Source organism: Phyllobates terribilis, unplaced genomic scaffold (genome assembly GCF_046119375.1).
Source record: "Phyllobates terribilis strain yellow unplaced genomic scaffold, ASM4611937v1 Scaffold_12__6_contigs__length_324123572, whole genome shotgun sequence".
Classification (NCBI taxonomy): Eukaryota; Metazoa; Chordata; class Amphibia; order Anura; family Dendrobatidae; genus Phyllobates; species Phyllobates terribilis.
In genome coordinates, this window is record NW_027362772.1 from 83,728,506 (window position 1) to 83,741,321 (window position 12,816).

At 42.7% G+C, this 12,816-nt stretch overlaps 1 protein-coding gene across 3 annotated transcripts in view; it reads right to left on the reverse strand.

Moving 5' to 3' along the window:
• Positions 1 to 7,087: 7,087 nt before the first annotated feature.
• Positions 7,088 to 12,816, reverse strand: part of LRRC4B (leucine rich repeat containing 4B) — a 443,022-nt gene continuing 437,293 nt past the window's right edge. For all 3 annotated transcript variants that reach the window (XM_073656020.1, XM_073656019.1, XM_073656021.1), the window contains one exon: positions 7,088 to 9,970. In XM_073656020.1, coding sequence (XP_073512121.1) covers positions 7,987 to 9,912 — 1,926 coding nt within the window. In that variant the 5' untranslated portion in view covers positions 9,913 to 9,970 and the 3' untranslated portion in view covers positions 7,088 to 7,986. The remainder of the gene's footprint in view (positions 9,971 to 12,816) is intronic.

The following is a 12,816-nucleotide window of genomic DNA, read 5'->3' on the forward strand; positions in this document are numbered from 1 at the left end:
CAGCCGTTGGACTCACTGCATACCCTATAACTGTATAGCAGACTCTTTACTTTCTAAATGGAATTTGTCATTACTGTGGCCCTGCTCTATGTGTCTTTAAATTCTTAGTGGGGTTTTTCCGAAATTTTGGCAGCCCTTGCAGTCACAGCATGGGCATTACCACTATAGGAGACCCGATCCTTTATAATGGGAAATTTTTTTTTACTGAGACCCTCCTCTATGTCTCTTCAAAGGGGTATTGAGTTGCGTCCAAATTTTTGGCAGCCCTTGCAGTCACTGGATACGCAATAACAGTATAGGAGACCCACTTGTTAATAATAAGAACAATAAAGCATAGTCGGCTGATGGCTCTCTAACAATAGCGAGGGCCGACTGCTGGCCTTTTAAGAATAGTAAGGGTCATCTGATGGCCCTATAAAAATAGGCTTTATGACTTTCAGAGTCCCTCCATCAAAAATAAAACAGGATGTGTCAGATGATGTGCCACACACCATATTGCCAGATAAGGTTGTAAAATGTTAAAATGACATTTCCCGGTGAATGCATTTGTCTTAAAAAATAACGTAAAAAACAAACAAACAATAGGATCTTTCTTTAGTATAAAAAACAGCGTCACCAATTTAACCTCAATGTAATCACATTGTTCACAGCTCATGCACCTCCTCCTCCATCTTCGAAATGACTATATCAGTCACAAGCTGACAGCACCGCAGCACTGCCTTGGCCAAGCGGCAACAGGCTGTGCTGAAGATAATGCTTAAGCTTAATGCTTAATTGACAAACCGCACAGCACTGCAGAGTTGTTGAAAGCTGTAACACAGCTCCGTACCGTCCCTGGCCACATTCATCTGTCCACGTGTTTGTGGTTAGGCTGTCCTTCCCAGTAAGTGCACTGGGGAGGGCACGGGTAATGTTGTGGGACTCGTGCTTGTGGAAGGCAGAGGTGATACTGGGAAATATAGTGGCGGCTGGGGACTAAGTATGGACACACAGCCGCCAGCATGAGGTTGTGAAAAGCTTCCGCCTCCACGAGCTTAAAAGGCCATATTTTAAGTGCAAAGAGCTGCCCAGAAATCTGGCAGTTTAATGTTGTGGCCTGTGGGTGGGTGGGTGGCTGGCTGCATACTTGCACTTGCATTCCAAGTGGCAGAAAACTATGCAGATGGTGGCCTCTATCATCATCATGGCATCACCTCGGCACTATGAACTCTCCTGAAGGAAAAGCCAGGGCCCGCCGGAGGAGTCTCCGGTTCTCTGGTGGGCTCGTCCAACCCTGCCGAAAAGCAGCCCTGGCTAAGAAATGTGTGGGGGAAGCTTATGCATGTTATTTCTCAAAACACATTACAGATCAGGCCATTGTCCAACTCTGTATTCAATTAAAATGAAATTAAATGCGCAAAGAAAGATGTGTGTATGTCAAAGCACCACCGACAAGTGCGAGTTGATGTAGGATGGGCTGCCATTTTTTCTGCAACAAGCTCAATTACAGGACTTCCTGGGAGAAATGACACGCAGGGTAGATAGGGTTTCCCTCTATGCCAGTCCTTTCACCGAGCTAAATACAACTCTCAGCAAAAAAAGTTGTGGACTGACTCTGTACCGTCCCTGGCCACATTCACCTGTCCACGTGTTTGTGGTTAGGCGGTCCTTCCCAGTAAGTGCACTGGGGAGGGCACGAGTAATGTTGTGGGATCAGTCCTTGTGGAAGGCGGAGGCGATACCGGGAAATATAGTGGCGGCTGGGGACCGAGTATGGACACCCGGCCGCCGCCGGCATGAGGTTATGAAAAGCTTCCGCCTCCACGAGCCTAAAAGGCCACATTTCAAGTGCAAGCAGCTGTCAAAAATTTGGCAGTATAGTATTGCAGCCTGTGGGTGGGTGGGTGGGTGGCTGGCTGCATACTTGTGCTTGCATTCCAAGTAATGGGGTAGGGACAACTGAACGCTGCACTGGGACAAGGACGGGACGGTGATTGTTGCAAGTCTGCAACGACAGGTGCATGGCGAGAGGCATCTTCGCATGCGCCAAGGATCACTTATGATGGGCACACTTTTAGGCAGTGACCTGGGAGTCAGAAATGCTCCCAGAGGTCTTCCCCATGTCTTTTAAACACTGTATGCATGTGTCTGATGATGTGTCACACACCACATGGCCAGATAAGGATGTAAAATGTTAAAATGACATTTCCCAGTGAACGCATTTGTCTTGGTTGAAAGCAATGCAAAAGTGCAAAAATGCATCAAAAACGCTACGTGTGAACAAGGTGTGGAGGAGTATTTTTGGTTTTGGTTATTTATTTTGCCTTATATACAAGTCATTGCCCTGGAAAGGATGTTCCTTAACATATTTCCCAGGAAAATCTATTTTGGTTTTGTTTTTGTATGTTTTATTGTGAGTCCGTAAAAGTGGCATAATACTCTGACAACGTTGCTGACAGCAGTGATCTGGGAGTCAGAGATGCTTCCAGGGGTCTTCCCCATGCTGTTCCCATGTCATCTGAGCACTGTTCCCATCGATTTGGGAGTTTTTAGGCCCTCTGCAGACCGCCGAGGGGAGCCGCCTGAAAAATGCTCGAGTTTCCCATAGACTTACATTGGGCTTGTTGCTCGGGTCGAGCACCTGATTATTCCATTTTGCTCTACCCGAGCAATGAATACCTGAGCATTTTAGTGCTCGCTCATCACTACTTCCCACCAAATGATGGAAAATATCATTAATGATATGCTGGAACACCGCAGGTGCATTTGCCAGACCTGTACCTATCTGTTCATACTTGCCTTGTGCTCTTGTATTTCAGCCGTGCCCGCCAGCACCTGTCTGCCTGAACATCAGCCGTGCCCACCAGCACCTACTTGCTCATCAGCCATGTCTGCCAGCACTTGCCATGCCAGTCTTTATATCAGCCATCCCTGCCTGCACTTGCTGTGCCAGTCTGTATACCAGTCGTACCCGCCTGCATCTGCCATGTTTCCCAGTATTTCTGTTGTGCCTGCATAAAAGTATCAAGTCCATCTAGTATAGTCCGGTCCATCCACCCACCCCTTTGGGGGTCAGCTGCCGTGCATCCGAGGGCTGTCTTGGAGTAGCACCTGGAGTTTATCTTGAGCCAAGTCTAACTCCACCATAAGGGACTCTAATGAAGAGTCAGGTTTTCGCCTAGTCATGCCCCTACAGGCACTCCTCGGATCATGGCACAATGGTTCCACCACTCCCATTACACTTTGTTCAGGCCATGGAATCCACTGGCTCCCAAGCTTCCTCTATCTCCGACCTCTACCAGGAAGTCTCCCGCCAGAAAGACCAGCAGGATAAAATCTTTCCTACCTGCAGACAGTGAACACCTGCATGGATACGCTGACATCTGCATTTGTATCTGCACCTCCCCAAGCTGCAGCAACCTCGACTGTGACACATGAGCCTGCCAGCTATGTCCCTGGCTCTGGACCCCGTCTGTCAGCTCCTCCACGTGTCGAGGGTTCATCAACCAATGCACACTGCACTTTGAACTCTTGTCCCATTAGTTTGCTTCAGATCAAGCCAAAGTGGCTTTCGTCATGTCTCATCTCACTGGCAAGGCCCTAGCTTGGCTCAATCCCCTATGGGACCTAGGGGATTCCCTTGTCTTTAACCTTCAGACTTTCTTAGAAGCCTTCCGCAAGGTTATTGATGAGCCTGGCCATGTTTCCTCTGCAGCATCCTCCCTTCTCAGGTTGCGTCAAGTTAACCTCACAGTGGGCCAGTATGCCATTTGTTTCCGGACCCTGTCGGTCAAAATCGCCTGGAACGAGGCGCTGGTGGCCACCTTATGGGAAGGTATTTCCAGGTGAATTAAGGATGAGTTGGCTGGTTGTGATATTCCCAACGCTCTGGAGGACCTGGTGTCCCTAGCTACCCGAATGTACATCAGGTTTTCAGGAGTGTTCCAAGGAGGTGTTATGTGAGAGAAGATCTTTTCTCTTGGCTCCTACCTTTCAAAGGCCAATCAAGCTGCAGACCTCAATTTTGACACCTTCCTCTTAATCCATGCAGATTGACCAGGTAAAACTGGCCAAGCACCGTCAGGAGGTCCATCGGGACAAAGGGGGGTGTTTCTCTTGCGGTAGTCCTGAACATTTAATCCAATCCTGTCCTGTAAAACCAGGAAACTCCAAAGCTTAGGGCCAATGGAGAGGCTACCCTGGGCAAGGACGACTCCTCGCCTCCCTTGACTCTCTTTGTAACTGTTTCCTGTGGCAACATCCATTTCACTGAATTGACTTATCTGGACTCTGGTTCCACAGGGAATTTCATTCAACAGGCCGTTGTGAAGCAGTATTGAGTCCCCGTCCATGCAGAATTTTTTGATGATATCATCCGTGGATAAGAGGCCTCTATCTGAGAGCTTCCTTTTCATCTCTAACCATATTGCTGCAACTTCCACTGCCCATAGAAAGCCACACACATTTCCTGCTTGTCCATAAAGTTATAGCTACACTGCGCAGCTGCTGGAGGTGCCAGTTCTTACATCTCTTTGCTGCCACTGTTGATAGACAGCGGGACATCTCCTGCATGTTCATTGTGTTCTATAGTTATACTGTATTTCCAGTATATTGGGAACCCTAAACTGCACAGGATAAACATTAAACAACTCTCAAAAAAGGCATGGCATCTTAAAAAGTCATAGTTTCATCATTTTCCTAACAGAAAACCTGTTTATGAGCTCCATAAAAGCAAACATTTTTGAATGGCTGTTAAAAAAAAACACTTTTCTTTTTTCAAACAACAAACCTGTTGCTACTCCTCTAAAAGGGACCATTATTGCAGGACTGCTCATTAAAAAGTCACAGCTTCCTTTATGAGCAAAGCACGGTAGACATCTGCCTCCAAAAAGGGATCATTTTTAGATCATATTTAGATTTTATAAATCCTATAACGTGTTTCAGTGCAGTGTGTTATTAAACGGGCTGTTAGTTACTCTTCGTTCACCTATATCTAGATATGTTGAGTTCACTTTGAAATTACTACGGGTTCATTGACAGAGGACGATCGTGAAATGTACACTGACCAATCTCTAATAGTATATAAAGGCTGCCATTGCATTGTTCTCGGAAGCATATACTAATTACTTAGGATGATGCACTGTCAAAAACAATGATCTTTTGTGCAAAGCAACAAGCCTTTCGCTGTGACCTGCAACCCATTTACTCTGCACCAGGAAATAAGCGTTCCTAGCAATAATCTAGCTACTCAGGCAGTGTGAATGGATCTTTAAGCTCTGATGATGTTAAGAGGTTGAATACAATCCTTGGAGACTTTAGTGTATCATACACACATTTTTCAGGCAATTGGAGGCTTTGCAGTACTTGTTATTCACCACAAATCAATTTCCTGCAAACCAAATTTTCAAGAAATAATCTGTCAAATTGGAAATTCAAAAGATTTGCTGAACTCTAATGTCCAAGCGATCTCATTAAAATATTCTTGTGACAAAGCCCTAATGTTACGCTGGGTCTTTACTGAGTGATACTTCCGCTTTTATGTGTTTCTGTAAGAAATACAATAATTGTCCATGTGCCTTTAATTCAGACTGATAAAAGACCTCAGCTTGCTTTCAGTGAACTGAAATCACTCTGCTAAGAATTAAACTGATCATAGTGGGTCATTCTGAATTATACATTTGATGCATCTTTACAGTGTCTAGTTATACTTTATACCTACTCCTGATTTATAGACTTTTGTCCATTTTTTTTTTGCTACAGAATTTTGCACATCGTAAACCTCATGCCTTTCCAATAAGCCACATGATATGATGAGTCGCTAAAAGAAATTTAGGGGGTTAATAATCAGGGATTTTTTTGTCAATTTCCTGGGTTTGAAAAATTACAAATCCTTTTCCACATCACCTTTTGAAAAAATAATTGACTTTTCTTTAGAAAATTGGTTTAAAACTGGATGTGATTAGCTATGCAAAAGAGAGGCTATCAGATTTATAAATGACAACTTTTTAATGTCATGAACTCACTCCAGTAGCGAAGTACCCTAAAAACAGGAGGAACTTCCACAGACTGAAGTATGATGTCTAAGATGCATCAAATGTATCAAACATCAATATGCCACAAATAACAGCAACGCCGCCACTAGCAAAACAGACTGTAACGAGGCACCTCCTGATAGATTCCCCCCTTAATAAATGATTTTGTTCTGTATAGCAGGGCATATGTATGTAGACAGAAGGAGTGCTGACTTATACCTCTGGACATACAGGCTAATCTAAAATGAACCTCTATGGCAAGTCTTTTCTCGCTCCATTCAAAGGAAAGTGGAAAAGTGACTGCATGAGCCCAAATGGTCCAAAAATGATCTGGCCATGATTTATTGTTTTAAAGGGAACCTGACAGAAGGTTTTACCCCCGTCCTAGTACCATTTTTAATTTACCCTGTATGATACTAATTGCTGCAATGATTTTCTCTGGCTGTGCAGGTACCTGTACTTGTCCGGGACCACTGTTTGTCGTTCCATAGTCGACCACGACAGCATCATTGATAGCCCAGCTTGTGCAGGAAGGAGAAGAGGGACTTCTTTCCCTCCTTGTCCCTGCACATCAGAAAGCTGATAAAGGACCCCTAATAGAGGGGGAGTCGCACTGTCAGGTTCCCTTTAGAAGAACTATAGAACTTTATTTGCTAGAACAGGATTTTACCATAGGGAGTAATGTAAAGATGATGTGTTCGGGGGTCTGAGGGAGTCCATTGGGAAATGTCCTTTTATAGATCGCAATCAGAACAAAGATTGTCTTTTTATTATTTTTATTATACTTTTGTTGCAGACTCCTGGCAATGTTGCCAACTTCGCTTGTTACTTTCTGTCTCGATAACGAGCCACATACATATTATCTTTTCTGTTCTTATAACAAGAATACATTTCCCACCCAATCAAAATCTTCAAAAAAAAAAAAAAAAAAGAAAAAATTCAAATCAACTAATCACCCACCCAAGAAAAGAAGGAGGAAGGACTTAAAAAGTTCATGTTAACCTCATTATTTCACACACCTTACACTTTTGATAGAAATCCAGACAAAATAACTGGCCCAAATATTCCTGTTGCAGAAGTTTCAAAATCGTAAAGTTCTCCGCGTTCCTTTTCAAAAACAAAAATATTTAGTAAAAACTGTTTTTTTTTTGTTTTTTTTTCATACAGTTTTCATTTTATGTAAAGTTCTGAAGATAATTGGCACATCTGTAAAGGGTTATATGGCACAGTACCTTTGAAAATAAAGTTCTCTTCAAGGTTGTAAACACCTTTTGATATTTTGTTATTTAATTTTTTTTTTCTTAAAAAAAGCGTAATGAAAACCCTCAGAGAAGGACGGCGATATCAAGTGGCAAGGTACGAGCTTCTCACAATTCCTTCCTGCAATACTCACATCTGACTTATTACACATTGTCCAAGCTATTACAAAGGAACCAAATTACAATCACTGGGGCCTGTGCTGTGTTACTTCTCAGTTATAGCAGGCACCCATGGTCATGAGAGAATGGAAAAAATCTATTTGTATTTTACTAGGTGGAAAAAGATGTCACCCTCATCACAGAGCAGGTGGGTTCACCACAAACTCCCGAGTGACACCATTAAAAAAACGGTCAGAAATCTCTTGAATCTCCTGTTCTCAACATCTTTGATGAAAATAATCTCCGCTAGAATTTACACATAAAGAGCTGTACGACAAAATAAGCATTTGTATCATTTTTTTTCTTTCCATAACTTTTCTCTTTTCATGTGTTTTTTTTCTTTTTTGTTTTTTAGTAATACATCAGGTAGTCAGAGAGTGAATAATCGCTTTAGAGTTATCAAAAGAGTCTTCATGTCATGTTGCGTCAGTTTTTAATTTGGGGCACCTCTATCTTAATGTGTATCGGGAAACAGGAAGATGAACATTGTGTGATAACAACCCCGAGACACCATTCTCTTACGGTTTTTAGCTAGGCCTTCTTCTTTCTTAGTGAAGCTAAATTTGTGTTTCTTGCACATTTTCCTTTGAGCTGGTTTTGAACAGAAGGGGTTCATGTATAGAGTTTAGCATGGGGTTTTTGGCACAGTTAAGTGTTCCTGAATTGTTGTTATAATGGGACTTAAATGCTGTATAATGATTAAGGTGGTCATGCTCAATAGCAGGGAGTGCCATATGGTTGTCTCCAGGGGCAGTAGCTGGTATTTCATCTTCCACATTGATGATTTCAATAGTTCGTGTTGGTCCATGATGTTTGTGGAGCTGGTGCTGCTTACGAAGTTTGTAAAATGCAATTAACATAACAGCTGCCATAAATGTGATAGCCACAAAGCACCCGATGATGATCTTGGTTGTCTTCATGACATCATCCAGATCTTTCATGATGTTTTCTGTCACATCAGTTATGGGTATAGTAAATGTCTTCTCTGTGGATCGGGTGCTTCGTGGAGTAAGTGATGTGGTAGAATATGTAATCCCCCATTGAACTGTTGTCGTCGGCCCAGGCTCTTTCTCTGAAGGTTTTACTTCCTCTGGGACTGAATCCATAGTTTCCACTGTAACAGTTGTAAAGTAAGTATAATCAGTGGTCGCAGGATCAACTACAGCGGAGACATTGAGAGTAGCAGATGCTGTTGTATTGCCTGCTGAATTTGTGACCATACATGTGTATTGTCCTGTGTCCTGTACTGTAACATTTGTAAAATTCAATGTGCCGTCGTGTAAAACAGAGATACGGACACGGTAGGAACCATGAGTCATCAATGTCCCATTTGGTGTTAACCAGTTGACAGAGGTCATCGATGTACCAGTTCTGCATTTGAGCTCTGCAGCCATACCCTCCGTTACATTGAGGTCAGTGGGAGGCTCCACGATAACTGGGGCATAGCATGTGAAGTGACTCTGGTCTAGCTCTCCGATGTATCTAGTTTTTAAGTTTGGTGGTGAGTGACAACGTGCACAACAGGTTGTATTGTTGGGTACAGTCTCTTTTAACCACCAGCTTAACCACAAAACGTCACAGTTGCAATGCCAAGGATTATGGTTCAGGTGTACTCGCTCCAGGCGGTGAAGAGGAGTAAAAAGATCATGAGGAAGAGACATTAAATTGTTATGAGAAAGATTAAGTTCCTCTAAAGATTTCAAATCATCAAAGGCATTACGTTCTATAATGGCAACATGAGCATGCATCAGCCATAACTTTCTCAGGCTTGTCAAACCTTGAAAGGAGCCAGGACGAATCATTTCTAGACGATTTCCAGACAACTCTAACTCTTCCAGTCTGACTAATGCTGTTAGGTTGGGTATATCTTTTAAATTGCACATGCCCAGATTTAAGTATCTTAAGTTTACGAGACCCTCAAAAGCAGCTTCAGAAATGTACTCCAATTTCTTCAGTTCTCCCAAATCAAGTCGCCTCAATGAAGGAACTCTGTTGAAAGCATATGATGGGATACTTTCAATAGGATTGTTTCTTAGCCAAAGCTCCCGTAGTTTGGAGAGATATTCAAAGGCTTGGGTAGGAACAGTGGTCAAGCGATTATCAAAAAGCTCCAATGTGCTCAAGTTTGGGAGTCCATTGAAAGCGCCAACCTCAATCTTTCGAATAAGATTTTTGCTGAGCTGTAGTATTTCCAAATGTCGTAGGTGCTTAAAAGTGTCTGTTTTGATAACCTGAATATTGTTCTCCTGAAGGTTCAGGTATCGCGTATTGACTGAGATGCTTTCTGGCACTTCTACCAGTTCTTTCCGTGTGCATGCGACTCGACTAGCCTGATTGCTGCAAGAACAGGCAGCAGGACATGATGTTGGAGATGTTCCTCCCAGGGCCAGGGATGAGACCCATGAGATAAGTAAAACTTGCTTCAAAATCATTCTAAAGATCTTCACACCAAGCATCCTGTGGGTGCAATGGCTGCTCGTCATCTTCTATTTTCATAGTTCAATGCTATTTCTTCAGGTTTATCATCTCATTTACAAAAGCCTTAAAAACAAAAGAAACACAAGTTGTGAGAAATAGGGAGAACAGTCCGGTATATGCAGCGAATATCATGTGTGTATTTATAAACAGCAATGGTACAGTAATGTGCTTTCATTGTGGTAACGGAGCAAATGGAGGTCAGCAGCCGCAAAAAAACATAAAGAAGGATAACATATCCCCACAACCTCATATACATGTAGTGAGCAGAAGAAGGAAGAACGATATAGAGATATATAGCGATAAAGAGATAAGAATAAAACGGCTTTGTTTTTCTACCAGAATATCCTAATTTTTATAAGTCATACTTTATATAGTACTGATTAATATTCAAAAGATACAAGAATTCAGTCATTACTAGTGATGAGCGAGTATGCTCTGTTAACCCTTTTGGCGAGCATGCTTGGGTGCTCGCCGAGTATCTTCAGCGTGCTTGGGTGTTATGTTTCAGTCACTCTGTGCTCATGCCAAAGAAATAGGCATTCCTCACATCTATTAAAGCTGTCAAACAGTCACAAATCATGAGCACGGAGTGACTGAAACATAACACACGAGCAAGCTGAAGATACTCGGCGAGCACCCGAGCATGCTCGCTCATCACTAGTTATTACTAATACAAATATAATAGCACCATTTATGTGATACAATATGGAATATATGACAAGTGTTTGCAGCATTTCCAATAGAAGAAATTACACAAATTAGAGCAGCAGATGGGGGATTGCTATTCCTGATAACAACGTTCCGGTTATGGCTACCACTTACAACATGTTAGTTTTACTTCGGCCTTTCATTTTGAGTGCACTGCTACTTTCTTCAGCACCAATAAATCATCCATGGTTTCTTGGTTTAAAAACTAAAGGCTTTGATGTTACTAAATACTAATGGGTAAATAGTAGAGAAGATATTGAGAGTGGTAAGTAATGCTATACACAAATGACAGTCTTATGCCGTTCAGGGTTAGTGACAAGCACTACATGAAGCATCATTGGCGGCATTAGTGAGTATTCATGAAATTACCAGGCTAGTGGTAGACAGTGACATGTCTGCAAGAGATAATATGATCGTCAGTCCACAATCGTACATTTCATTATTTCCTTCTGTGACATGCAGAAGTAGTGCTGTTGCTTCGAAAGCATCCAGCAACTATTACAAATAACACAAGCACAGGAGACAGGAAGTGTTGTGCTTCAGAAGCATCCAACAACTAGAGGGGTTAACACAGTCACTGGAGACAGGGAGAGTTTTAGCAGAGCCCCAGGGGGATTGTGAGGAACTTGTTATTGTAGTCTGGCTGAAGCCGAAGAGAAAGGTGGTTTGTTATCTGGATCTGACAGAAGGCAACTGAACAGGATTCAGATCAGGAGAGAAACAAAACACAGGTCAGATACTCTGCACTGTTAGTTCAGGGAGTTTATCATTGGGCAGGAAGATAAGGACTGGAAGGAATTGTGTCCCAGGGATCATCTCCCTCATCAAACCCTCCCCCTCTGCATCTTCATGCAGGATAAAGAATGCTGTGTACTACTGTGTCCTTGTGAAGGAAAAGCCTGTGGTTGTGTATGCATAGAAGTGTACTGCAAAGAGATCTGATCTGTGCTTAATTATGCTACTGAAGAGACTATAATACTGTGCCTTGTGAAGAAACTACTGTATTGTTACTGGAGGCTGTTGCTCAAGAAACTCAGACTGTACTGTAATTAAGATTGTTGCTGCAATATCCCTAAATTGCACTGGCAGTGCTTCAGATTAAATTCCACTGTTAAACTGTTGAAAAAGACTCTTGTCAGATGTGTCTGGTCAGCAATTGAATCTATATCGTGTGCCTGAGAGAAGCTGCAACCTATGGTCGCCCTGAGTAACTGTATCCCCAAGATTCCAAAGAATTCATGAAATCCGTCTCGCCCTATCTGAACCTAGCGGCGTGCCTGTAACATTGGTGGCCCGTACGGGGAATCCTGAGCAGTAATTAGCGTGTAGAGGGAGAAGAGGAAAAGTGCCTGGAAAAACACAGCAGCACAGCACCTCAATTCAACTCTGCTACACCAGTTAAAGGGGACCAGCCCTAAATAAAACTCACTAGCGGCAATGGATGTGGAAATACAAATGGACAGAAATAGTGAGCTGCTTCTTCAGTTAACCTGTGAAGAATTGAGAACAGTAGCAGAACATATAAAGATGTCAATAGAACAGATTTCCAAAGCACACAACCAAAGGCAACTGTTAGCTGCCATTAATGCAAAAATGGATGAGCGGGGGGAGAAAGAAGCTGTAGACGTCATAGGGACGTTCCTCCAGGAGCTAACACAGTTTCTAACCAGGTTGAAGTTGGAGGATGGAGGGGCAGCACCAATTACCAAAAGCTGGAATCTCCATCCACAGACTGAACTATAGGAATTGAAAGAACAATTCAAAGCCCTAACAACAGACCTGCAGGAATCGACCAAAACCTCTGAATGGGTGACAGACTCAGACAGAACCTTTAACCTGCTCGGGTTAGATATATCAGGGAGACAGTCCTCTCTAACACCACAAATCACCATAAAGAAAGAATTCAAGATCCTGGGACAGATTGTAGTCTATATATGAACTTATATATATATTGTAGTCTTATATGAACTTGTTGCACCAGATCGATGCAGGCTTACAGCTAGGCTACCAGCCAGTTAAGATTGTCCCACCGACTCATTAACCTCTCACAGAAAAATAATAAATCACCCCAAAGTTTCTTGTTCAGAGCAATTGAACTGAAGGATAGACTGTTGTTTGCATCCTGAGATGTAGAAGCGGAGGAGAATTTGATGCTGGACTAGTCCAGAAGAAGTTCTTGAGATCATTGGGAATGGGGTTAA